The following is a 26,887-nucleotide window of genomic DNA, read 5'->3' on the forward strand; positions in this document are numbered from 1 at the left end:
TATAATATATATATATATATATATATATATATATATATATATATATATATATATATATATATATATATATATAAATATATATATATATATATATATATATATATATATATATATATATATATATATATATATATATATATATATATATATATATATATATATATATATATATATATATATATATATATTATATATATATATATATATATATATATATATATATATATATATATATATATATATATATATATATATATATATATATATATATATATATATATAATATATATATATATATATATATATATATATATACATATATATATATATATATATATATATATATATATATATATATATATATATATATATATATATATAATATATATATATATATATATATATATATATATATATATATATATATATATATATATAACGAAAAGAGAAATCATCAATGCAACAGCACAAACACATTAAATATATATATATATATATATATATATATATATATATATATATATATATATATATATATATATATTATATATATATATTGTCGAACCATGTTTAGCCATCCATTCTATTAAAGATAATTGTATTCCGTTGACCTTTTATATATATATATTTTTTTAATCTAGCTTCTTCAAGATCCAACTGTGTTTAATACACTAACTGAAACCATATTTAAAAGCCCTGATGATAAAGAAGCACCTAGTGAGCATTACTGTTTCATGGGAACTGGTCGACATGCTGATGATGGTGAATTGAATATGGCAATATCCTATTTTCTACAAAGAAAAAAACAGCATGTTTCAGTTTTAGTGGGCGGATTCTCAGGTATTCTATTTATTCTTTGTGTTAAAAATTGAAAAAAGTACTTGGTAAAGGTGCGGAGTAGTGGTTTTCCAGAAGGAAATATTTTTAAAGTAAAATTAGTACTATTAGATTCATTATTTTTTCTAGATTCATTGTTTTTTTTTTTCTTTTTATTGGATTCATTGCTCTTTTTCAACATGATAGTCATTACCCTGACAATTTACCCCCCTTGATAGACTTATATATAGCCCTTATAATATCTTTCCTTGTTGTTGTTTCCATCGTAACGGGTATCTGCTGTATAGACTCGAAGATATCCAGTATAGTCCGAATACCTGATTGAATATTGGATGAAAACATTATTTTAAACAAGTTAAATGAAGAAGGAAACATGATAAATTGATTAATATCAATCTGCCTTATATTACAAAGTATGAATTTTATTGTTTTAGCGTTCGCTTTTAATTTGATATATATCCTAAGGCTATATATAGGACCATCAGATGAGGGGTGGGGTGTTGTCGAATTTTCACAAACGCAACTTTAACCATAAAAAAAAGAACATAAAAAGTTTATCTATCATGGAAAGGAAAATATGTTGTTTTTCTATGAAGCTGATCGATCAAGCACAGATTACCGTATTGAGCGAAGGTACCCTGACTATAAGTGCTTTCAACGCTTTTCCAGTCTATTTTTGGTACTCCCTTCTTGGAGTGTTTGATACCATTACTGTCCCTCGAATGTCGAAAACAGGTATAGTTGCTTATCAGGAAAGTAATTCAAACACAACGACACATATTCTAAATGTTAAATCTTTAATTTTGATTAAAGGTAATCAGAGTTTATTTTGTATTAAACACATATCCAATCTGTTTTGCAGATAAATAATCCACTCGAAATAGATAATTTTTGTTTGATAAATATATTAGGTTTATATGATATCCTTTGACTGACGAATAGTAGTAGCCTACTCAGCTTCTTTTTTCCTTTTTTTTGTTACCTGCTGAAGGGTGTACAGTTTTCTGCCAAACTTTTCAGATATTTTTTGTAGGGAGGGGGACTTTTTATATCCACTTCTGATGAGGAATATAAACTTTACTAAGATGAATCTGCGCCCTTTATGGGTATGGATAAGACACCTTGCAAAAACTCAACAGAATATTTTTATCAAGGTACTACTCTGAAGATCAGATGACTTGGATATGGGTTTGATTTAGATGTTACGGAAATTGAGAAATAAGAAGGTTCATTTTTTCATTAAAAGAATGTTGTTTTGGGTAGCCCGAATCGAATTTAAGGGAAAGCACCACTTCTTTTTTTTAATGGAGAGGCAGGAGTTTGATTCAGTTGAAAATTTAAAGCCGGCTAGTCTAGGATTTACTGAAGACCAGGATGCCAGAATAATGGATTCAAACAGTTTGGTATAACGTTCGCTCATTTCATAAAAAGTACCTATAAACAATGTGGAATTTTATAATATAGTCACGGAATAGTTGAAATTAAAATGGTATCTGCCATAGAGGCAGGTGCCATTTTGCACTACAGAAATGATATGTAATACCCTTGGATGTTAGGCATCAATCCCACCATATATTTGTTCTTTTACTGACATTGTTTTCAGAAAGTGGATTTAAAAAGATGATGGAAAAACTATCAGCAGCATTTTTTTTCTGCTTAAAAAAAGTAATCCTGGTCAACTTTTTCAGGTTTAGCAGTTTTTAGATTAAGCTGTTGTTTATAGAGGCTGAGAGACTGATAGGATAAGATAATATTTATCTTCAAAAGGCTATCACAGGCTCTAATAGAGCTGAATTCGCTTCATATGCCTAAAAAGAAAAAGCAAAACAAAGAAACAACAATTAATGAAAGGATTGTGCCGAAGACAAGTTCAAAAGTGAAAAAGAAAGGGGGAGGGGCTATTGATTTCAAATTTCAACTATGTGAGGGATGAACGTTCTTCTATATATTTCAGTGGATACTCTTATTGGGGCAAGAAGGAGGATTTTTCTTGAAACAAAACGTGGGGGGCGAGTACGGGGGGTAAATGATCACTAGGGAAAAGAGAAAAAGTACGAGGGTTATGCAAGCTACTGTGGGCAAAACGCAAGAAAATTTGTGCTCTCCTTTCCTTAAGGGTGACTACATTTGCTCTCCGAAGAAGGGAAATGTAAGGCACTTTACCCTCATTAAAGTTAATTCTTAGGCACCTTTTTTGAACTGCCTCTATTCTGTCCGACAATTCATTGGAGATACCAGAATGCCAAACAGGACAAGCGTATTCAAGTGTAGGACGTACAAAGGAGAGAAAAATCCTCAAACAACGTGATTTAGGTCATTTAAATTTATTAAGGAGTTTGATGAGAGAAAATGCAGTATTTTTACGTTTAAGAAATAATTAACGTGGCAATCCCATTTTAAGTCGCTTGAGATGGTAACACCCAGTAATTTCGTAGTATTAACAGGCATTTCAGGGGGGATAGGACAGGAGAAAGAAGGGGGAGTTTTTAGGAAACTAATTGTTAAAACTGTTGACTTTAAAGGGTTGACTCTCATATCACTAGCAACAGCTTTATCTGATATTGACTCCAAGATGTCCACTGGGTTACTTTTTAGACTTTTGAAACATGTTTCTAAGACAGTTAAATCGTTAACGAATTTCCATCTATCCGGTAAATCGACACCAAGACTGTTTACCATGGTAAGAAATAAAATTGGGCCTAAGAGGTTTCCCTGGGGTACACCACTATAAATTGGGAGGGGATCATAGTATACATTCAGTTATTTGACGACTTGCGTTCTATTAGAAGGGAAGGACAAAATTATTCTTATTAAGTAGAGGCCAACTAGGAAGTCATTGGTTAGTTTTTTTACTAATGTATTATGGTTGATTAAATCAAAAGCTTTTTGTAGGTCAACTGCGATAACATTGAGCCAGGTATTGGGTTTTTCAAGTTTATTTCATATAGTGTCCAAAAGGTGAACCAGATAGTGTGAGGTAGAGGTAGAGCGCTAGTTTTCGAATTGCCTTTGGCCAACATTTGGGATTATTTTTACTTTCAATCAATCAGCTAAAAAGCTTTCATATAACTTGGAAAATACCGGAGTAAGAGTAATGGACCAAACACCAGCAAAATCTTGTTTGCTACCCTTCTTTTTTACGGGAGTAATAAAATCTAATTTCCTGACAATCGGGGAACCTACCAGTAGAGGTAATTTCATTAAAAAGTACTGACAAAGGTTCTGAAAGAATGTCTGCAAAGGCTTTGTCTAATTTATAATAATTTGTCTAATAATTGGGATGTCTAGTGGACAGGCACTGCACTTTTTAATGTTTTTAATTTTTGCCTCAACATCAGAGGGCAAAATAATTGGGAATTGGGAGAGTGTAGATCATAATCAGTATCTATAGGGAGGAGAGGGAGGCTTGGAACTATGGAGGAAAGAAATTTATTCAGATCATTGGCTGTATCAATGGGCTCTTCTTATAAATGGAAATCTATATTATTATGTGTTTTCCCACAATTTTTTTTTTATACTATTGTACCATTGTTTTGGCTTAGTAGAAAATAACTCCTTGACTTTACATTTGCAATACGCAGAAGCAGATTTACGTATTTCTTTTTTTATATGTTTACGCAGTGAGTTAGCTTCAGATGTTTTACCATTCTGAAAAAGATTAAATTTAAGCCTAATTAGCCTTTTTAACTGACTGGTAATATAAGGTTTGTCATTAGAAGACGATTTTACTTTTTTCTCAGGAAGAATTCTAAGTATTTGGTTTTAATCAGATTTTGGAAGTAAGATACTTTTAACATTAATGTCATTATTCCCCTTAAGAGCTGGCCAGTTTTCATATGTAATCAAAGATTCAAACTCGAAGATGTCTTCATTGGAAATTGGACGATAAGTGAATTGGGTAACAGAAAATGTATGATTAAACTTGGAAAGAGGCTTCATTTATAGACAAAAAGGTAGCTTCCTCCTAAAGGGGGCAAAGGAACAGGTGAGCTATAAAAAGTCTGCATATTCGTGCTAATCAGATCAAGAATAGTATTTCCTTTGGTTGTTGGTATTTTTACTACTTGTTTTAAATTGAGGGAACTACAAAGGGAATTTAACTTTAGGTCATTGCCATCACCTACTAGGAAAATACCGGCATTTGGAAATTTACAGAGGTCAAAGTCGGTACTACTATGTAGTTGCTGGAGAAACTGCTGTCTTTGTGCAGCGTTTTGATTTGGGGCATAATAAAAGCAGCGAAAAACAATCAAATTAAAAGAACGAAGTAAGAATTTGGGTCTCACGCTTACCCAAATGATTTCATCGTAATCTGAAAGGTTGGGAGTATGGATTAATTTAGGGAAGAGATAGTCACCTACAAATGATAATATTCCGCCTCCCTTTTTACCTAGCGGGTGGTCTTGGGGACGAGGTTGCAATAATTGGGAGCAGTTATCAAACAGTTCGTGGTAACGAACTGTAGTAAGGAGCGACCCGGCTCAATAGTAACCAAAACTCTAAAAAATGGAATTTTGATACCAATACCTACATCAAAAGAATCGCATTTTAATGCTGATTTTAAATATATAAGTTTCATCAAGTTTAGTCTTACCCATCAAAAGTTACGAGCCTGAGAAAATTTGCGTTATTTTAGAAAATAGGGGGAAACGCCCCCTAGAAGTCATAGAATCTTGACGAAAATCACACCATCAGATTGAGCGTATCAGAGAATCCTACTGTAGAAGTTTCAAACTCCTATCTACAAAAATGTGGAATTTTGTATTTTTTGTCAGAAGGCAGATCACGGATGCGTGTTTATTTGTTTTTTTGTTTGTTTTTTTTTCCCCCAGGGGTGATCGTATCGACCCAGTTGTCCTAGAATGTTGCAAGAGGGCTCATTCTAACGGAAATGAAAAGTTCTAGTGCCCTTTTTAAGTGACCAAAAAAATTGGAGGGCACCTAGGCCCCCTCCCACGCTAATTATTTTACCAAAGTCAACGGATCAAAATTCTGAGATAGCCATTTTATTCAGCGTTTTAAACCTTATAACTATGTCTTTGGGGACGACTTACTCCCCCACAGTCCCCGTGGGAGGGGCAACAAGTTACAAACTTTGACCAGTGCTTACATATAGAAATGGTTATTGGGAAGTGTACAGGCGTTTTCAGGAGGATTATTTGGTTGGGGGAGGGGTTGAGAAGAGGGGGATATGCTGGGGAAACTTTCCATCGATAATTTGTCATGGGGGAAGAAAATCTCCATGAAGGGAGCGCAGGATTTACTAGCATTATTTAAAAAAACAATGAAAAAATAAATATGAAAAAGTTTTTTCAGCTGGAAGTAAGGAGCAGCATTAAAACTTAAAACAAACAGAAATTATTACCCATTTGAGGGGCTCACCTCCTCCTAATACCTCGCTCTTTACGCTAAAGTATTTTTAGTAATTTCAACTGTTTATTCTACGGTTTTTGTGATTCTGGGGTCATTCTTAATGAATTGGGACAAAATTTAAGCTTTAGTGTAAAGAGCGAGGATCTGACAAGGGGGCGAACCCCCTCATATATGTAATAAAAATATGAGAATACAAAAGTTCTTTACGTAAGCTAATTTATAAGTTACGTAAATCTTTTACTAATAAAAATATTCGTAAAAAATTAAAAATTCTAGTTGCCTTTTTAATTAACCAAAAAATCGGAGGGCAACTAGGCTTCCTCCCCCGCTCTTTTTTTCTCAAAATCATTCGATCAAAATTATGAGAAAGCCATTTAGCCAAAAAAAAAAAAAATGCAAATTTTGTTTTAATTATTCCTCTGCGGAGAGCCAAAATCAAAACATGCATTGATTCAAAAACGTTCAGAAATTAAATAAAAAAACAAGTTTTTTTAACTGAAAGTAAGGAGCGACATTAAAACTTAAAACGACCAGAAATTACTTCGTATATGAAAGAGGCTGCTTCCTCATCAACGCCCCGCTCTTGACGCTAGTTTTTTACTGTTTTAAAAAGAAGAATTGAGAGAAAGAGTCAAACTTTAGCGTAAAGAGCGAGGCGTTTATGAGGAAGCAGCCTCTTTCATATACGAAGTAATTTCTGGTCGTTTTAAGTTTTAATGTCGCTCCTTACTTTCAGTTAAAAAAAAACTGTTTTTTTTTATTTAATTCATTTTTAAAAGGTCAGGGTTCTGTGCCTGGACCTCTGTTACAGCAATTACATCAATTTTGTGTAATTGGAAGAGGGCCTCTAGTTCGGTCACTTTGTTGAAATTCAGGCTTTCAGCGTTCGTAAGAAGGAACTTAGGAAAAGTAAAACGGTTGCTGAAGCGAGCAGTTGTTTTTTTGCTAATTGTAGGAGCCTAAAGGGAGTAAGAGGAGCGTGGGTCTGGGGAAGGAGAGCACTCTTTTTCAACGGGGATATTGTTAGTTGGATTATCATTGGAATGGTTTTTTTCATTAGGAATAAGGTGGGATTTTTCAGCTTCGACTGGTTGGATCACTTCAGGTTGATTATCGATGGTATAAATCTCGTCTTTTACAACCATTGACGATCAGCACTGTACGCATAACCATTTAGGGTTTTTAAGGCGACTACTTTTTGTGATGCCAGCATAAGCTGTGTGCAATCAAGTATTGCACTAGAGCACTGGAATGACCCGGCTCCACATTTCCTGTAGTATTCATTACAAGGATGGGGCATTCTAGGCTGAGGAACAAAAATGAGAGACAGACTTTGAATTGGAAACTATATCTTCAATTGAAACCTGGTTACCTAAGCCAGGATTAGCACTGGTACTTGCTAGAGAAAAGTTCACAAGGCTGATCTCGCGTCTTCAGTTAAAAAATCACAAGCGTCATTTATTTAAAAAACGGGACGTCTTGACAGGTCAAGATATAGATGAAGATCTAGATGTCTGTGCGTGCCATAACTTGTAAAAACGTCAAGTCAAAATGTAATCTAATTATTTGAATTGGTTAAGTCAAAACTTGTGCAACCGAGTATGTCTTAAAGAAATAGGGAATTCAATTTTTTGTAAAACAAACACGTGGGGTAAAAATTCTCAAAATGAACAGGCTAAAAACTAACGGCACCAACCAATATAAGAAGCCTTGGCTTTCCTGTGAAGTTATAGTTGTCTTTGGGTATCAATAGACTGTTAAAGTTTGAATTTTTACGGACAGAAAGCGTTGTCAAATTTAATTAACTAGCTCTGTTTATTTATTTGAACTGTTTAACGCGGCAACACCGACGACAATTTTTATTGCCCATAAAAGTATGTAATTTTGTCCTTGGACTTTCTAACTTTAGTAACTGTTGAAGTATTAAAAAAATAGACTCAAATGACATATGGGTTACATATAAATTGAGCCGCTTTTAAATTACTGTCGTGTGTTATACTCATTTACGCAGCGACTTGACTAATTCTTAGCAAGTCTTTTAGTCTTGAAGTATAAGTTGTAAAATCTGGATAAATGTGGTGCATACTGAAGTTTTTAGAATTCAATATTTTTGTACAATTAAATTTTTTGAATAATCGGTTTTAACCATAAATGGCTTCATAACAATCGTAAAAGGAAAGTAATGTTGGGTGCTTCGTGCAAGTCCAGGCTTTCCAACAATATTTCAACATGGCCTTTGGGGCCAACTGTTCCATTCTATGCCACTGTTTAGCTGCCAATGCTACCCCTTCCTTAAAAGTAAATTGATAAAAAGTACGGCTTGACTGTCAATTTGTGTTCATTTGTTGAAATTACAGTACTGCACGATGCAATCATTCACAATGAAGAGGGAAACATATCTACGTTAACCCTTACTGGGCACGATGCACAGCGTTGTCATTATTGTACTTCTTCTAATGGTACATTAGCAGATGAAATTAGTGAGGCTTTAGATTTGCAGAAGAAAGAAGAAGAAAAGAAGTCAAGACCAACGTCATTCTTTGGTAGCTTCCTGCCGTAAGTTTGTTCTGTCTCTCTTGTTCTCTTTACTTATCTCTCTTTTTCGTTCTCTTTCTCTCATTCTATTGGTATCCTCTTCAATTTTTCAGCCGACCTTTATTCTTCCAACACTAGACGAAAATAAATCAACATTATTAGTTTGCTAAAGTTTAACCAAAAGGCAAAGCCGCCGAGTCGGTAATAGTCGGATGGTAAAAGTTTAGGTGGTAATAATTGTAATTGGTGATAGTCGTAGGCAGTGACAGTAGCTGGATGGCAATAAATATAGATTGTATCTATAATCTTCACGGAATCTTTTCTGTTGAATTCTAGAAGGAAAAAATGGCTCAAAACAGTTTTCCATAGAAAGGCAACGTTGTAAAAAAATGCATTATAAGAGTCATTATCAATTCCTAATACTTGATGAAAAAATAGAAAAATACATAATGCTGAATTTTTATGTACAAGTGCGCGCCAGAAAAATTATTCAGTACTGAATAGCTGTGAAAAAGTATATCAGTATTTGAGTGCACAAACACTTCATATCACTTGTTTTATTCTTTATTTCAAACAAAGCATCTAATTATATAGTTTACAATAAAAAAATAAAAGATGAGTATTAAACCGATTCACAGCAGTAATGGTACCATACAATTCGCTACTAGTAACAGCAGCATATAAGATGTTTGTCATCCAATAGGTTTCTTTTGCTGTGCAAAGAGTGTTGGGGAAAGTCTTTTCACCGATACAGACAAGGCCGTATCTAGGGGGGGGGGGGGTTAAGGGGTCTGAACCCCCCCCCCTTCCGAATGTTTGTCTGGCTGGTAAAAACGTAATGAAAACGGATATTAATAAGCTTTTTATGCGTTTTTGATTTTTTTTTTTTTGTGTACCCACCCCTGAAAAAAATTGTAACCTCCCCCCAAAAAAAAAATCCTGGATATGGCTCTGGATGCAGATGATGGTAGAAAAATGTTAAGAAAATAGCCTTTAACCATGGAATTTCTCACCCAATCCGGTACAAGAGTCACTGTGGAAATAAAAAAGAATAAACAAAAAAAGATCGTTCGACAGAGCAGGAGAGTAACTTGAGTGAGCATCACTCTCATCCGTCAAACTAAGGCCATCAAAAGGTGGAAGAAGTTCGTCGGAAACTTTCACAGTCTTGTCTTTCAGATTTGATCCATCACCTCTTATTCATTCATTCATTTATTAATGTTTCAACAAAAGTTATAAGGCTCAGAAGCAAAACTTGACTAAGCCAAATATTTAAACATCCAATTTTCCTTATTTTGTCACATTGATCTTTTACTGTAGCGAAACGTCCATAGGACTTTCTCAACTTGTCTCTCAACACACTTATTGTTAGTGACCTTGTTGCTCAAATTGATGTTCCAAATGCAAGTCCAAGGTATTAGAGAGATGCACTGGCAAAAGTGGTATCAGGGCCAACCTGAATTTTTGAATCGGGAGGGTGGTGACAACTGAAAACGAGAAATTCAGTTTTAGCAGAAGTGACTGGCAGCCCGATGTCAGACAACCCGACATAAAGGCTGTTCACAGCAGACTGCAGTGATTGCAAATTTACAGACATCAGAAGAATGCCGTCTGTATACGAAAGGTGACTGGCATCAATAGATTACTCAGTAAGAAAATGGGGTATTCTACGGGCTGCACAGCGGATGGCATTTTTAAATATTTCAGGACTTAACGCTGAGCACTGTTTTGCTGCGTGGCGCACAGAAATTCGGCTGCTATAAATACTTTCGACACGGACACGTACAGAAGAGTTTTGATACCATTGCCAAAGGGAGGCACAAATGAATAGGTTTGCCTCACTCCTCAAAAATGCTAAAATAGCTTGGGAGAGTATGATCGAATCAAATGCTTTAAAATGTCTATTGCACAAACATATAAAGGTTTCTTCATTCTTTCATACCTCTTAAAAATAGACTAGAAAACTGCACGTGGATTCCCAACATCAAGACCCGCACGAAAACCAAACTGATGATCCACATGATCAACTATTCGAGATTTTCAAAAGAAGAATTTTTTTCAAATAATTTTGCAATAACCGAACAAACTGTAATTGGACGATAAGAGTCACAAGATTGAGAATCCTTATTCTTTTTTCGGACACACGTCACAATGCCCTCGCATAGTGCAGACGGTACGAATTGCTGCGTAATACAAGCTTGGAAAAGTAACGCCACATGCTCGACTAATTTTGTGGTACCATAAATCAAATGCTCAGGTTGAAGTCCGTCAGAACCAGGGGCTTTGCCTTTTTTAAGGAGACTAATTAGTGTAGGAACTGACGATGGCGTGATAGAAACAAGATTTCGGCTATGATCTAGTTGAGAAAAATGGTGAAAAAGAATCTGTCCAGTGGTTGAGGGGCTATCAGAGAATAACGAGGATATGTGTTTTTCCCAGGAAGTTGCATCAATAGGGTTAGAACGTGAACAAGACGATGAAGTGAACTTTGATGTTTTGTTCCATAATAGCTGCGGATGATTTTGGATATCACGAGACAGAATAGAAACTTGCCTTCTCTTAAAGAGCAGTACAGCTTTCCGAAACTCTTTTTTAGTCGATTTAAGGATCCTAAAAATCAAACCAGATCTGGGACGATCACAAACAACCCAGATCTTAAATGAAAACTTGCGACGGTTCTTTGAAAGTAGTCAATGTGACAATAAACTATTATATTCACCTACAATTTTAGGAAGAATGAGCTAGAACATGGTAAAGAACGTGCCAAAAGGGCTGGTTATGAAAGCTATGTCTCGCCTCCTTTAAGGGTTGATCTAAGGATAGTAGAAATTGGGGTATAAAGACCCCAACTACCGGTCAAGGTAGGAAATGAGGTTAGCAGCTGGTTTCGTATTAAATCAGGAGTTAAGCAGGGTTGTGTTCTATTCCCCTTTATATAGATTACTTTGATGGACGAGGTTTTGCGAGTTCAGGGTGCTAGAATAGGTTTAAAAATTAATATTAAGAAGACACATTGTTAAGGCTAGGAATAAGTGAAGAAGAAAATTTTACGTTGGGTAACGAAAAGATTGATCAGGTGGACAGCTTCAGTTATCTTGGTATAAAGATGTTAAAAGTAGAATAGCCAAGGCTCAGAGAGTTTTTTCACAGTTGAAAAAAGTTTGGAAGAAGAGGAAGATAATTCTGCAAACTAAGATTAGAATATTGAAAGCTACAGTGATGATAGCAGTTAATTATGGTTCTGAAGCATGGCTCAGAAAAGCAAATGAAGATTTGCTAGATGTTTTCCAGAAAAATCGCCTACGGATTGTTCTGGGTACCCGGCTGACTGATCGTATTTCAAACAGCAGGCTGTATGAAGAATGAGGTTCTATCTCAGTTTTTAGGGCTATAATGAGAGAGAGGTTGAGATGGCTTGCCCATGTTTCGCGGATGAATGATGACAGATTGTCGAAGATTGCCCTTTTTGATCAACCGTCAAGGGCTAAACGGAAAGCAGGTCGTCCACGGTTGGGGTGATAGGATGTCATAAAGAAAGCTTACTAGGATATGCGAACTTCATTGGAGGGTGTAAAGAGGGGACCTTGAACAGATTGGGATGAAGGAGCAGCGTGCTTAGCTGTGTTGGTCTCAGGCGGCTTGGTCCTGCGGTAAGTTGTTAGCAGTAGTAGTAGTCTAAAGAACCTTTTATGTTACTATTTGAAGAATGGGGTTGTTTTGCTCGACTCCAAAGCTGTTTATTTCCGCAGCCAATAGGAGTGGTTTAAAACAGAGATGTCAGACCTGCTGTCCGTATGAGACTTCTTGTGGCCCGCTAGTCATTTTCAACGTCCTTTCATGCAAATGTTAATAACATTGTAGCTGTAAAACAATGTCAAATATATTATTGACTTTGTACCGTAAAAATAAATTATGTTTCTTTCTATTGTTACTTGTTTCTATTATATAGTCTTACTTGTTGTTATTGTTTCTATTTGTTTCTTTCTATTGTTCTTTCTGTGTTACTTGTTCTTATTTTCAAAGATGAAATTAGTTGCTTTTAATTGTTTTTTATGACTCATTTTCCTGAAATTTAATAGGTTCTGCGGCCCATTGGATTATTTCAAGTGACAATACAGCACACTATAATGAAAGATTGGACATACATAGTTTAAAACTTTCATTGACAGTGGGAATATTCAGTGAAAAGTGACGAAGTGAATCCTTTTGCATAGCTGAGAGGATTCTATAGCTTCATAAAAAGCTTTCACCCCAGTATTTTTTTTTTCAGAATTTGCTTTTATGGTGAAAACAGAGAGGGTTTTATACTCTAGTACTTGGCATTATAATTTAATAGAAACCCTGGAAGTACAATTCCCGCCTATTCGGAACCTACTAGAGTTTATAAAAGCCATTTTCTTTTACTCTGCAAAAAGGTTATGCTCTAAATTTCAATGTTTCAAAATGGTTTGAAAAGAATCGTAAAGGCTTTTATACCCCTTGATTGGTCTAGTCCCTTCCTCTATTATTGTTTATTTTTAATAGTATATATCTTTTTGGCTGATTTTGTGTTGTTTTTTGACTAAATTTTATTTTTCCTTTTTAGGTCCAGATCTTTGCTATTCCAAAAGCCACTTTTAGGCCCAGCAAACTTGCCTAGCACAAATTTAATTGACAAAATTTTTAGTTATGTTGGCTTAGAAGAAGAAAAGGAAACTGTTCCAAAAGTGAGGAAACCTAGATCGAATAATCGAAAAGATGCAAAACCTTATAGGAATATGCCTGGTGTTTTCAGCCTTAATGATGATGAAAGTGGTAACTCTTGTTTTTCTCTACTTCATTTTTTTTCATTTGATGTGAATAGGACAACGACAGTTCTTTATATAAAAGCGTGCTCGGAAAGTTTTGATTTAGTACAAATAGACATGTCTTAAGTAGGCTTCTACGTTTCCAGCATTTTATATAGGGTCATTCGATAAGTAACGAGACAAATTGCTTTAGCCCAGAAACGATTTACTTGATAATTTCCAAACTTTGGCTACTTGTCAACACAGTCCTGAGTAACATTTATAAGCTTGTCCTGCCTTATTTCTAATTTGTGTAGGCCTCAGGTATCAAGTTTATTAGATTTGTCTGGAAGTCACTTTTGCACCTTTGCAACTTCATCATTTGATCGAAAATATTTTCTTCGTAGAGCCTCTTTAAGGGGTCAAACCAAATGAAAGTCTGATGGACGAGGTCAAGACAGTAGGTGCGAATTGGGAGGGTCTCCCTTCCCAGTTTTGACATGCTCCTGGATTTAGCAGTGACACATGTGGATGCACATTTTCATAAAAAAATGACACATTTAATCAAGAGTCCATGACGTTTCGTTCCAATGGAAAGGTTTACTTTTTTGTGAACACATCACTGGAATACTGGTTGCTACTGGCTCGTTAATCTCTAGGACAAATCAAAATAGGTAGGCTCCTGTGAATTCTCGAATACTGTAAGCAAAACTTCAACCCTGCCATTTGAACAAAACCTCGTGGACTCTTGACTAAAGATGTGATTTTTCTTCATAACAATGCTCAGACTCTCATTTGTTAGGACCCCTTAAAGAGAGGCTCTGCGCGGGAAACATTTTCGATCCAATGATGAAGTTAAAAACCAGGTGCAAAACTGGCTTCGAAATCTATCTAAAGAATTTGATACCAGAGGCATACACCAATTAGAACAACGACGGAATAGGTGCATAAATATTGCCGAGGACTATGTTGAAAAGTAGCCGAAGTTCTGAACTAATTTAATAAATTGTTTCTGAGCTACGGCGATTTAGATATAGGGTTTGTTTTTGGTTGGCTCCTTAAAGTATCACTTCCTGAAACTCTTTTAGGCATTGTTGTATTATCTATTAAGGATAGGTAGTGGAGTCAATAACGATTTCTGCTTGAAAGCAATTTTATCTTTGGAAAGTTCTTGGCAGTCGCATTGGATAACTACCCCCACCCCACTACTAATTGTTATCAGTATCCTTATTGATGGTGTCCTGAGTTTTTCTGTAAAATGCTTTCCAAATAATTTAATTAGTTTCTTTTGACACTTCATTTTTAAGGAATAAAGGAAAATACTGTAATATACAATGTATTTTAGACAGAAAAATGTAACAGATATGAGAATCAGCTTTTGTGTATCAAAATGGAGGTTTGTTAGTACTATTAGCTTAATTTATTTGAATAAATAAAAATAGAAGCAAGACAATTAGAGATAATGGAAAGAAAGGACAATTGGAACGGGATCAAAGAGAGGAAGAAAAAAACAACGTATGAGGTTCGATTTCTATTTACAAACAGATAAAAAGTGTAAGTTTTCAAAGGTCATACCTTAAAACCGTGATTTTTTTTGTTTTGTTTTTCAAAAACATGTAGGGCCAAGGCCATATCCAGGGGTGCGTTTACCGGGTTTGAACCCCCTCCCCACCCCGAAATTGTGTTTGACTCCTAAAAAAGTAAAAACGTTTTGCAGGGCTGTACCATATCCCCTTCTCCGAACAACAATCCTGGAAATGCCCTTGTGCAGGGAAGTACCATACTTTCGTCAGTGTTTCCACATTGAACCGTCAAAATAAATGCCTTTCATCCGTTAAAATTCAATCAGCATTCTCAAAGACAACTACACCTTCAAAAGAAAGGTAAATCTTCATAGGCTGCTTGGTGCCATATGTTTTAGATGGTTTTTTACCCAAATTTCTTTCCTTTTTTTTTAGATTGATTTTCTTCACTAACAAAAACTCCATAGCTGCGTATGAAAATTGTTTTCGTTAAAAATCAAATTCCTGACGTTTCCAGCTCGATTCGACCACCGATTCGAACAATCGAATTTCACTGTCCCTGACACTTTAATTTTGGTTTTATGTTTCTGACAAAAATTTGATAACATATTCGAACTATCGAATCCATTTTCACTGTCCCTGGCGTTTTATGGTATGTTATGGAGCTGACAAAAATATTTGTTATTCCTTATATCAGCATTCTCTTTTTTAACATTCTAGAGACTGGAGATGAATCAAAAATGACAGTAATCAATTTATTAGTGAATGGCTTCATGAAAGATGTAATACGAACTTTTGAACGTAATTAAATTGACGAAAAAGGGTGACAGTTTCCCTGGTAACATCTAAACGTAGTTTTATTCAAATGCCTATTTGAACAATCGAATTCATTTTCACTGTCCCTGGCGTTTTAATTTTACTGCTATGTTCCTGACACAAATATTTGTTATTCCTTATATTAGCATTCTCTTTTCTTAATATTCTAGAGTCGGAAGACGAATCAAAGAATGACAGTAGTCAATTTATCAGTGAATGGCTTAGACGGATGGATCTAATAGGCTCTTTTGAATGTGATGAAATTGATGAAAAAGGGCGACAGTTTCCAAGGTAACACCTACAGGTAGTTTCATTGTCTTTGTGATCATATCTCTATCCCAGTGCTTTCAAAATATCCATTGAGCTGATAGTCTAGTCGTTCTACGGTTTGACCCTGGACCATTTGCAACAGAAATGCTTGTTCCACTACCAAAACCGAAACACCATGCTAATTCTAAAAACAAAGTTTACCGACCAAACCCCTCCGGAAATCGGTCCAATTTGAGGTTAAGATATAGAGTAAAAATTAAATTCCTAAATTACTGACTACAGACAGGCAGAAAGTGCATTTTCTAGGTTAAAAACAATATAGGACAAGAATCTGGCGTCAGATCTGCTTCCCAGTGTGTTTTTAAGGGGTTAGCTACCCTCTGCAGCCTAAATAACGAATGTACCAAGGAAGCTTCTTCTGTAATGGAACCAGGCACGTACACAGGAATCTGTTTCGGGGGGGGGGGGGGGCAAATCCTTCAAAACAGAAGATAAAAGGCACATTATATTACGTAACATCCACAACTACGAAAAGCACACATATCAAGAAATAGAGACTCACCCTATGTTACAAATTGCAAATCAAGATAAAGATTTTAAAAGCACTAAACCAATACTGAATGTATATCCAGAAAAGAATTCTGACAAAAAGAACTCTGACAAAATTCGCTTTCAGTTCTGACGATTTTCACGTGAAAAATTTGACCTATGAATTGTCGTGCAAATCCAAGGGCAACGTACCATACGTGAGTATAATCATGGCAAATATTAGAAATAAAAAATCAAGTGAAATCGGTCTAAAGAAAAAACTCCGCAAGTTCCATAAAGACGTTTAACTAACGACTTATAATTTATTTTCAAAAGTATCCTCATTGGTTTATTTTGAAGTATTAGAAGGAATTAAACAACTGATGGAATAGGTAGAAGCCCAGAAATAAATACAATAAAGAAAATGTGGATGAATTAAGAAATAATTAATGGTTTCTAGTATAATTGAATCTGGAAAAAAAATATTTGGGAAGGGTTTTCACTGATATATCAATTCCGATGGTGAATCTCGCAGTTAATAGAGTGGAAGCAAATGACTTACGCTTTGTTACAATATTTATTGTATATAATTTTTTAGTTAATTTACGTAATGTTTCAGTTGTGTCTTTTTACTTTGCGTCGAAAATTGGACGCTTTTGTTAAACTAAAAAGACTATGAAACGTAAAAAGGACTGGACGTCACTCCATAGTTGTCACCAGGAATGATATATGGGGGTAGGGTAAAGATACTTGCTCTGTTTTGGGTAGGGTAGCCATTATTAAGAGCTATGGGAGGGGGTAGACTAATTGAACTATAATTTTGACCAACGAGATGGTCTTTGGCTGAGTGTTTTAACCGCTAAAACCCTTTTTATGGTACTATTCAAAATCTCCGTTTCAGCGAAAAGTTCTCTCGAAGTGTTATATTTTATTTGTAATAATTATGAACTTTGTTGTTAATTTTAGCTTTCTCATGATAACAAAGACACATCTTTTTTGTCTTCGGAAATGTCCAACCGATAAAGATTCAGCAACAATCACTCTCCAAAAGGACCTGAAGTCTGTCTTCAAAATTACAAGCAAAAAACGTCATCCTGAAATCCTTACTTTCAAGTTTGGCAAAGCAAATTCTGAAGGAAGTTACGTTGTAGATGATTGTTCCAGGTACTCTTGTAATTTACTGTTTAAAATGTAATTCTCGTGCAACTGAATGACGTTGAATTCAACATCATTAACTTAACTCTGGTTCATCTCAACGTCTGTGTAATCTATCTCTCATTTAACTCTACCCCATTAAATTCAACCACCTTGCAACTCAACCCATTCGAATCAACCTCGATTCAATTTAACCCCTTCAGCAAGTTAGGTTAAGTTAGCTTATGTTGAATTGGTAAATTAGCTGTGATTACTAAACTGCAATGGAAACATGCTAGTAAAATAAAGTAATAACATTAGGTTCTTTATTTTATACTATTTCCCAATATCATCGTCGCTGTTCTCCAATATTGACCCCCCTTCCGCCTCCCGGCGGTCCCAGATATGGCTCTGGGATAAATAAGAAAAAGAACTATAAGAATATGACGCATCAGAGGATGCCGACCAACGGAGAAATGAAATTTAAAGGGAATATCTCGGGAGAGAAGGCGGTATTGTCAGAAATGTGATCATGATAATTGGAAAGAGCTCAAAATAAGGAATTTAATGTTAATACTGATATTTTATTCGCATCTCTCCTTTAAAGATGGTCTAACACAGAAAATACACCAAATAGGGTTGAGTTAAATGGAGAGTTGAGTTGAACGAGAATTGAGTCAAATGGAGGGTCATGTTGGACAAAGTTGAGTTAAATGGTTTGAGTTGAACGAGGCTGAGCTTCGTGTATACTTTAAAATGTATAAAATGACATGTCAAAATATATATTAATGCTATGCTTAAAGGGCAGAATCCTTCATGGGCTATTGACACGAAATACAGTAAGCAACTGCTAGCTCAGTTGTAATACCTAGCTCATCAGGAAATAGGAGCTGAGTAGTTACCTTGTCTACTAATGGGAATAGTAATACGATGTGATGAAGCCTAGAAGTGATACGAGTATGAGAAAACCGCTATCTATAGATAATGAGTCTTTTAAACTTTTTGAATGGATTTAAAAGGTTCTTTACTCTCACATAACAGAGATATTTAGTTGGTAGTTATTATCGTAAGTTTCTGGAAACTATTGTTGTATTTCTGTAAAATTGTTCTAGCTTCGTGATTAAATCTTGCATTATTGACCCTATTATAATTTAAAATCCTATAATAGTCTAGTAAAAATATGGTTTGACCTCAAACAACTTGCTATACAAATGATTCTTTCACCATCCAGCTAAAAAATATGTGCTGATTCCAAATCAGACATTTTCGTGTCATCACATATTTTTGGTCATCGATATGTCAGTTGCTACTGACATAACTGGACCAGATCTGCTCTCTTTGGCGGAGTTGGGGGGGGGGGGGTAATTTTTAAAAATTAGAAAAAATGAAGTATTTGTATTTTACGAAAGGGTGATCAGAATTTAATGAAATTTGATATTTAAAAGGATCTTGTGCTTCAGAGCCCATATTTTAAATCTCGACCAGATCCGGTGACATTGAGGGGAGTTGGAGTGGGAAACTGGAAATCTTGGAATTTCCGTAAATTCGAATTGGATCCGGAGACATAGGGGTTGTAGGGGGGAAACAGAAATCTTGGAAAACGCTTAGATTGGAGTGATCGGGATGAAACTTGATAGGAAGAATAAGCACACATTCTAGATACATGATTGACATAATTGGAATGGATCCCTTCTCTTTGGGGGGGGGGGGGTCCAGTGGTTTGGCAAGTGTGGTGCTTCTGGACGTGCTAGGACGATGAAAATTGGTAGGCGTGCCTGGGACCTGCACAAATTGACTTTATAACAGTCGTTTCCCCGATTGGACAGTCTTTATAACAGTCGTCTCCCCGGGGCTGGGGGGAGAGGAAAAATTGAAAAAATGAGGTATTTTTTAACTTACGAATGGGTGATCGGATCTTAATGAAATTTGATATTTAGTAGGATCTTGTGTCTGAGATCTCTATTATCTTAAATCCTGACTGTATCCGTGGATATTTGGGGAGTTGGAGGGAGAACGGGAAATCTTGGAAAACGCCTAGAGTGGAGAGATCGGGATGAAACTTGGTGGGAAGGATAAGCACAGGTCCTAGATACGTGATTGACATAACTATACTGAATTCGCTCTCTTAGGGAGGGGGGGGGGTGTTAATTCGGGAAAATTAGAAAAATTGAGGTATTTTTAACTTAAGAACGGGTGACCGGATCTCAATGAAACTTGATACTCAGGAGAAACTCATGTCTCAGAGCTCTTATTTTAAATCCCGACCAGATTTGGTTACATTTGGGGGAGTTGGAGGGGGAAACCGGAAATCTTGGGAAACGCCTAGAGTGGAGAGATCGGGTCGAAACTTGGCGGGTAGAATAAGCAGATGTCTTCGATACGTGATTGACGTAACCAGACTTGATCCTTTCTCTTTGGTGGAGTTGTGGTGTTCAGTGATTTGGCGAGTTCGGTGTTTCTAGACATTCTAGGACGATGAAAATTGGTAGGCGTGTCAAGGACCTGTACAAATTGACTTGATAAATTCGTTTTCCCCGATTCGAACATCTGGGGGCTGAAGGGAGAGGAAAAATTAGAAAAAATGAGGTATTTTTAACTTACGAGTGGGTGATCGGATCTTAATGAATTCCGATATTTAGAAGGACCTTGTGTCTCAGAGCTCTTATTTTAAATCCCGACCGGCATTAAGCCTCTGATTTTCCTTTTAAATCAATCCCTTGATTCTTAGAATTTTGCTAGAGCTCGTGCCATATGAGCTCTTGGCTCTTCCGACCTCGTCACAAGTGCCAATGAGCTCTTAGCTCTGGTTTTTCACAATTTTCCTAGAATCTCTCCTCCAACCTCGCCCCCTCTCAATCCTTTAAGCCCCAAATGATTCTTTTGACTTTGAACATTCAGTTTCATGTTCATCAGAAAAAAAAACAGCGTAGAAATGACATATCTAATCATATTTGCTGGTATATACTCAATCAATATTTTTTGCCTCAACCTCAAATTCAACCTAAAAAAAAAACTTATATTTGTGAAAGAGCTAGAGCTAGAGCGATAGACTTTTCGGATTCGGAATGAACAAATATTTTTGGGTCGGGTAGTGAAATAACCATTTGTATAGCAATTTGTTTGAGGTTTACCCTTGTTTTCACAGTTTTCCTAGAATCTCTCTCCCAACCTTACTCTCTCTCAAAATTTAAGCCACAAACAATTCTTTTGACTTTAAACACTTCGTTTCATGTTCGTCAGCAAAAAAAAAGGCGTAGAAATGACATCTAATTACATTTGCTGGTATTTACTCAATCAATATTTTTTGCCTCAACCTCAAATTTAACCTAAAAAAAACTCAAATTTGTGAAAGAGCTAGAGCGGTAGACTTTTCGGATTCGGAATGAACAAATATTTTTGGGTCGGGTAGTGAAATAACCATTTGTATAGCAATTTGCTGGTATTTACTCAATCAATATTTTTTTGCCTCAACCTCAAATTCAACCTAAAAAAAAAAACAACTCAAATTTGTGAAAGAGCTAGAGCGGTAGACTTTTCGGATTCGGAATGAACAAATCTTTTTGGGTCGGGTAGTGAAATAATCATTTGTATAGCAATTTGTTTGAGGTTTACCCTTGTTTTCACAGTTTTCCTAGAACCTCTTTCCCAACCTTACTCTCTCTCAAACCTTTAAGACACAAACAATTATTTTGACTTTAAACACTTCGTTTCATGTTCGTCAGCAAAAAAAAGGGCGTAGGAATGACATCTAATTACATTTGCTGGTATTTATTCAATCAATATTTTTTGCCTCAACCTCAAATTCAACCCCAAAAAAACTCAAATTTGTAAAAGAGCTAGAGCGGTAGACTTTTCGGATTCGGAATGAACAAATGTTTTTGGGTCGGGTAGTAAAATAATCATTTGTATAGCAATTTTTTAATGTCGAACCCTCTTTTTTACAATTTTCCTAGACAAAAGCGAAAAAATTAGTTTTTGGCTGGATTTACTAATAAATATTTTTTAAAGTAAAATTTAATGCCCTAAAATAAAATCTTTCATTGTCTGATTAAATCCAGTTTTGTCCGGCCTATTTCGTTGTGGTTCGATGAAAAAGATGTAACTCTTATAGAAAAAAAAGAGAATTAAAAAAATGCTGCAATTGGTGAAAAAATCTATAGCATGGGATTCTGAATAATGTAAAAGTTGCATGGGGTGCTCAAGAAAATCCTGCAATACATGTGTGTACAACGTTATGTTGTAACGTCTGAAGGGGTTCCACTCTTAACGTCTTACCGTACCCATCACTATCTGCTCCACCACAATATGTTAAAAGATTCGCAATATACTCTTAGCCTATATACTTTTATATAATGCATACTTTACTTTACATTACACTATTATGTATTTACTTATAACATATTTATAAATAAATAAATCACAATTTCATATTTCTTTCATCCCCTGCCCTCCAAAGTTTGACCAAACTACATTTGTTTTCCCTATCTTACCGTTTATTGCATAGTGAGTTAAACAAGCACATAATATTGTCCTTCGAAAATTGTTCTGAGAAACATATCTTCCCTCCGCTATTCCAAGCACCCACGTTGCAGAGCCATTTGACCGATGTCGTTGCTATGTTACTTCTCTTTTGTGTGCTTTTTTTTCTATTTTGTTTGTTTTTTGCCGTGTTAAATTTTGGAATTATTAGTATGATGAGACGTTGATGTTTTTTCTATGTTTTTGCACTTTCCCAGCCTTACGAACTCTGCTCTCTGTTGGGACATAATATTGTTTTTGTATTTTTTAAGTTGAATAAAAAAAAAGTTGAAGTTGAAGTTGTGGTCTCTAGTATACTAATTTTTATTGGAAGCCTTGTCCTTTTATTTACCCAAACTTTATGCAAATACGAAAAAAACACGTGCACCTTGGCTGTTCTATTTTAAACATCTTCGCTGTGGCAACAATCATTGCTAATAAGGCTATACAGATAAATGAAGCTATCCTATTGGTCGATTTTCCATGCTAATTGAATATTCGAATTCAGTGTAAGACGTTGAATAAAATTACAAAGACACTTGGCATCTCTGGGGAATTTGTTGACAATATTTTTGAGCAGTTGAAGCTAGAAAAAAAACATAATTTATGCTGCAGAAATACTTAACAAATTACTAGTCGATTTACTTTCTGCTATTTTTGTAATATTTTTACTTTTTACTATTTAGTGATATTTGAGATATTAGTGTATTGCTTGAGCTTGCGAACTATTATTCCTCTTTTTGTTTTCTACCTCCTACCTTATAAAGAAGATATTATCAATGAGTATCTTTATAAGTTTAACCTCTCTTTAATTTTTAAAACATGAAAACAAAGAATTTGACCTCAATCCAGAAATTTGGGAATACTGTCTCAGTCTTGAAATACTGTCAATAGGATTTTGTCATATAAAAAATATAGCACTTTGTCGTGCTATTGGTGTTAACAAGGGGATTGCATATCCTGCACTTCCTCCCTCGTGGCTAAAACAGCTGCGTGCAATCCCCCTCCACCACATTCTCTTCGGAACCTTAATTACCCCTCCTGTGAATTTCTAGCTTCCTTAAATGTTTTCTTGTGACCTCTTCTCACCTAATTCGAGGATGCCCTGTTCTTCATTTTGTCTCTATTATATTGCAAAAAAAAAGTTTACCAAAAAATATCAAAAGGGTATTATATCTAGGATGAAAAATCTTTATTTCAAGTATTGAAAACAAAACTCGTTATCAAAGAATTGCAATGGTCTAATAACTTATCGGCTTAATTTTTTGTATAAAAAATGAATAAATTAACAAACTACTACTACTACTAGCAACACCAAGCCGCTTGAGGCCAACACAGCTACGCACGCTCCTCCTCCTCCATCACAATTTATTCAAAGAACTTATATCTATCTATATATATATATATATATATATATATATATATATATATATATATATATATATATATATATATATATATATATATATATATATATATATATATATATATATATATATATATATATATATATATATATATATATATATATATATATATATATATATATATATATATATATATATATATATATATATATATATATATATATATATATATATATATATATATATATATATATATATATATTTATTTATTTATATATATATAGATATATATATGTATATATATATATATATATGTACTGTTTGTTTGTTTGTCTGTTTGTTGTTACAAACAATATATTTAAAAAAAAAACTAAAAAAAAAGAAAACACCAGAAAAACTAAAAAAACAAAAACTAAAAAAAAAATGAAAAACAAAAAAAAGAAAAAACTAAAAAAGAGAAAAAACTAAAAAAAGAAAAAAAATAAAAAAAATAAAAAAGAAAACACCAGAAAAACTATAAAAAAAAGTAACACGTGGCTGACGTGGGGTGTCAGCTAGTCAGTCGGCACGCGGACTGACGCCTGCCACGCGTTGCTGTGGCGCTAAAAACTAAAAAAACATAAACAGATAAACTAAAAAAAAAAACTATACACAGTTAAAAATCAGCATCTTGCATACGTGTTTCTGGGGCGCGCTGTGCCACAGCAACGCGTTGTTAGGGTCAGCTAGTTATATGTAAAAAAGAGAGCAAGTATTAGGCCTAATTATTGAATGTTGTCTTTGGATTTATCTTTTTTGTTCTTATATGTTGTTTATTTACTTGTTTTAGGTTTTACGTGCCCAACGCTGGTGATGCTTCCAAAGCCGTAAAGATGCAGATAATTAGTTTAAATGCTGAGGCCAAACAAGACGGTCAATCAGACTAAACACACCACTAGTGTAAAGAACATAGTAACCAAGTCGATTTTATTTATTTTTATTTTGTTCAAAGCTAGGTTCTGACAGAGATAATGTTTTGCTTTGACAGCCAGATTAAACGACGCCCGCCAAAAAAAACTGCTTACGTGTAGGGGATATTTGGTTTGTTACTGTCTCGGATTCGGAGTAGAAAATGTGTTCTTCTAGTCAGCAGAATTGTGTTTGAGATAAATAAGACTTCCTGTTTATGCACTGATAAAAATCTACCACTGTTGCTCTTTTTAAATAGATATTCAGAGGAGTTTTCTATTCTATGAAGATTTCGCTCTGAATGAGGCATGCCAGCCAAAATTCATATCGTTTGTTTTTTCGCTTGACGAAACATTGCCGTCTTCTGTCAGAACTAAGCTTTAAAGTGCGCCTTACTTTAAAGATTTATTAACTTCCTTGACTTTTCCCCCTGTTATTAAATGAAGCCACGTCAGGAATTTTTTTTTTTTTTGAAAAAAGGAGAGGATTTTGTGTCTTTATGTCTTTTAGTTGAAAGCGTTTGATATATGCTCGAAAGACATATTTTTTCTTGTTCTTTTTCTGGAAATCAACGTTAGAAATTTGTCTATTGCTAAGGGTATTGTCTAGCTAGGCCATAAACTGTTTCTTCTTGAATTTGATCTTGATGTTAAAGCTTTTAAGTCATCGTATTTAAATTTAGGAAGTACTTTCCTTCCTGAAGTTTTTTTTTTCACCTGGCTTTTTTAAATTTTAATCAAGGAAGTTCAGCTTCTAAATTCTTGGGATTAGTGACAGAATAAATGGGCATTTTTGTCTCTTTGAGGCTCATGAATACGCTCCCTTGGAATTAAAACTCAGGTATGGGTAATAAGAATTTTGGCCATCAAATAAAAAACTGATTTTTATTGATATCAGTTTTTTTAGCTCTGAATAAAAAATACTCGTAAACAAATAATCCATTCTCAAACATAAGCTAACACCAATATATCTCATACGGCGGTTTAGTTCCAATTGGTTGGCAAATTAAAATCATAAAGAAATCTTTTTTAATGGATTTTCTCTGTTGTTTGTTACACAGACATAATCGATTTAGCCTTTGAATGACTTTTGAAGTGGGCGCTTGACCTCTCCAAAACACATCTCCTAAAAATACGTAACCATTCTTCCAGACCTCATCTATAAAAAGCAGCCGTAATTAAAAAAAACAACATTAAACCGTGTTCATGCTATTAACCGTCATTTTGCAAGGGTTCTAAAATAACTTAATGCTTCAAAAAAATAATTTCTTAGTTTATTAGGGATACTAAAGTAAGTACTAAAAATTCCCCTTTTTTTTAATAGAAAAATTACTCGTGAAAATTATAAACTAAGAAGCCGACTTCGTCAAATACGATAGATAACAGGCGTTTAGCATAAAAAGACAAATAATCTATATGTTTTATATCAGCCAAACCATTTACCGAGAGTGACTAGAACATTCCTTAAGCCCAGATGTATCTCTCATTGTCCTTATTTTCTATTCTCGAAAGTAGTTTAAAAAAGCTTTTGTTTCATGAAGATTTTTTCTTGTTATATACTAAATTTTTTGTTTTAGTTTTATTTGTGGTTTAAGGGCAAATATTCTATATCTATAATTGCTTTGAGTGCCAATGAACCTTTTTTTAATTGGAGTATCGACTTGTTGTGTAGAGCTGGGCTTGCATTAATAATTCAGAGTTTATTATTATCTTTTTAATGAAAATAAAGAGTATATACTAACGCTTATGATGTTTAACCCAGCCATTATTAACTTTATGCTTTTGTTACTTTTATCTAAACTGGTGCAGGTTAAAACTGACCATGCCCAAATGCTTACTCTCTCTTTGCGTAAACTTTAAGTCCCCAGACATCAAAATGAAAACAAATTGTCCCCTCGAAATTGTCCACCAAATTGTCCCCTTGACCCGTCTTAGGTCTAGTCATACCTGGAAACCACGTTCTGTCAGTGTTACGAAGTCGACTCGTAAAAACAAATAAGCAAACATAAGTTCAGTTTGACAACGCTTTTTGTAAATAAAAGTTAAAACTGAAAGTCTGTTAATTTCCAAAGACAGATACGTCTTCAAAGGATAATTACAACTTCTTAAGCTATCTGGAGCCATGTATTTTTAGCTGGTTTTTTCAGCACGTTTCTTGTTTTCAAAATTTGGCGCCCGCTATTGCCAAAAACTGTATAACTGCATTTGGAGACCTTTTCATTAAAAACTGAATTCCCGATATTTACTTATTTTGAAGAGATGTATATTGTAAG

General features: G+C 34.6%; 1 protein-coding gene across 1 annotated transcript in view; it reads left to right on the forward strand.

Annotated features, from left to right (window-relative positions):
• LOC136027550 (TBC1 domain family member 23-like) overlaps positions 1-26,359 on the forward strand; it is an 80,051-nt gene extending 53,692 nt beyond the window's left edge. The window contains exons 8-13 of the mRNA XM_065704911.1: positions 642-840; positions 8,568-8,766; positions 13,331-13,539; positions 16,021-16,141; positions 17,615-17,812; positions 24,497-26,359. Of these exons, the coding sequence (XP_065560983.1) occupies positions 642-840; positions 8,568-8,766; positions 13,331-13,539; positions 16,021-16,141; positions 17,615-17,812; positions 24,497-24,593 (1,023 nt within the window). The 3' untranslated portion in view covers positions 24,594-26,359. The remainder of the gene's footprint in view (positions 1-641; positions 841-8,567; positions 8,767-13,330; positions 13,540-16,020; positions 16,142-17,614; positions 17,813-24,496) is intronic.
• Positions 26,360-26,887: the final 528 nt, after the last annotated feature.

The sequence above is a fragment of the Artemia franciscana genome, chromosome 5 (assembly GCF_032884065.1).
Source record: "Artemia franciscana chromosome 5, ASM3288406v1, whole genome shotgun sequence".
NCBI lineage: Eukaryota > Metazoa > Arthropoda > Branchiopoda > Anostraca > Artemiidae > Artemia > Artemia franciscana.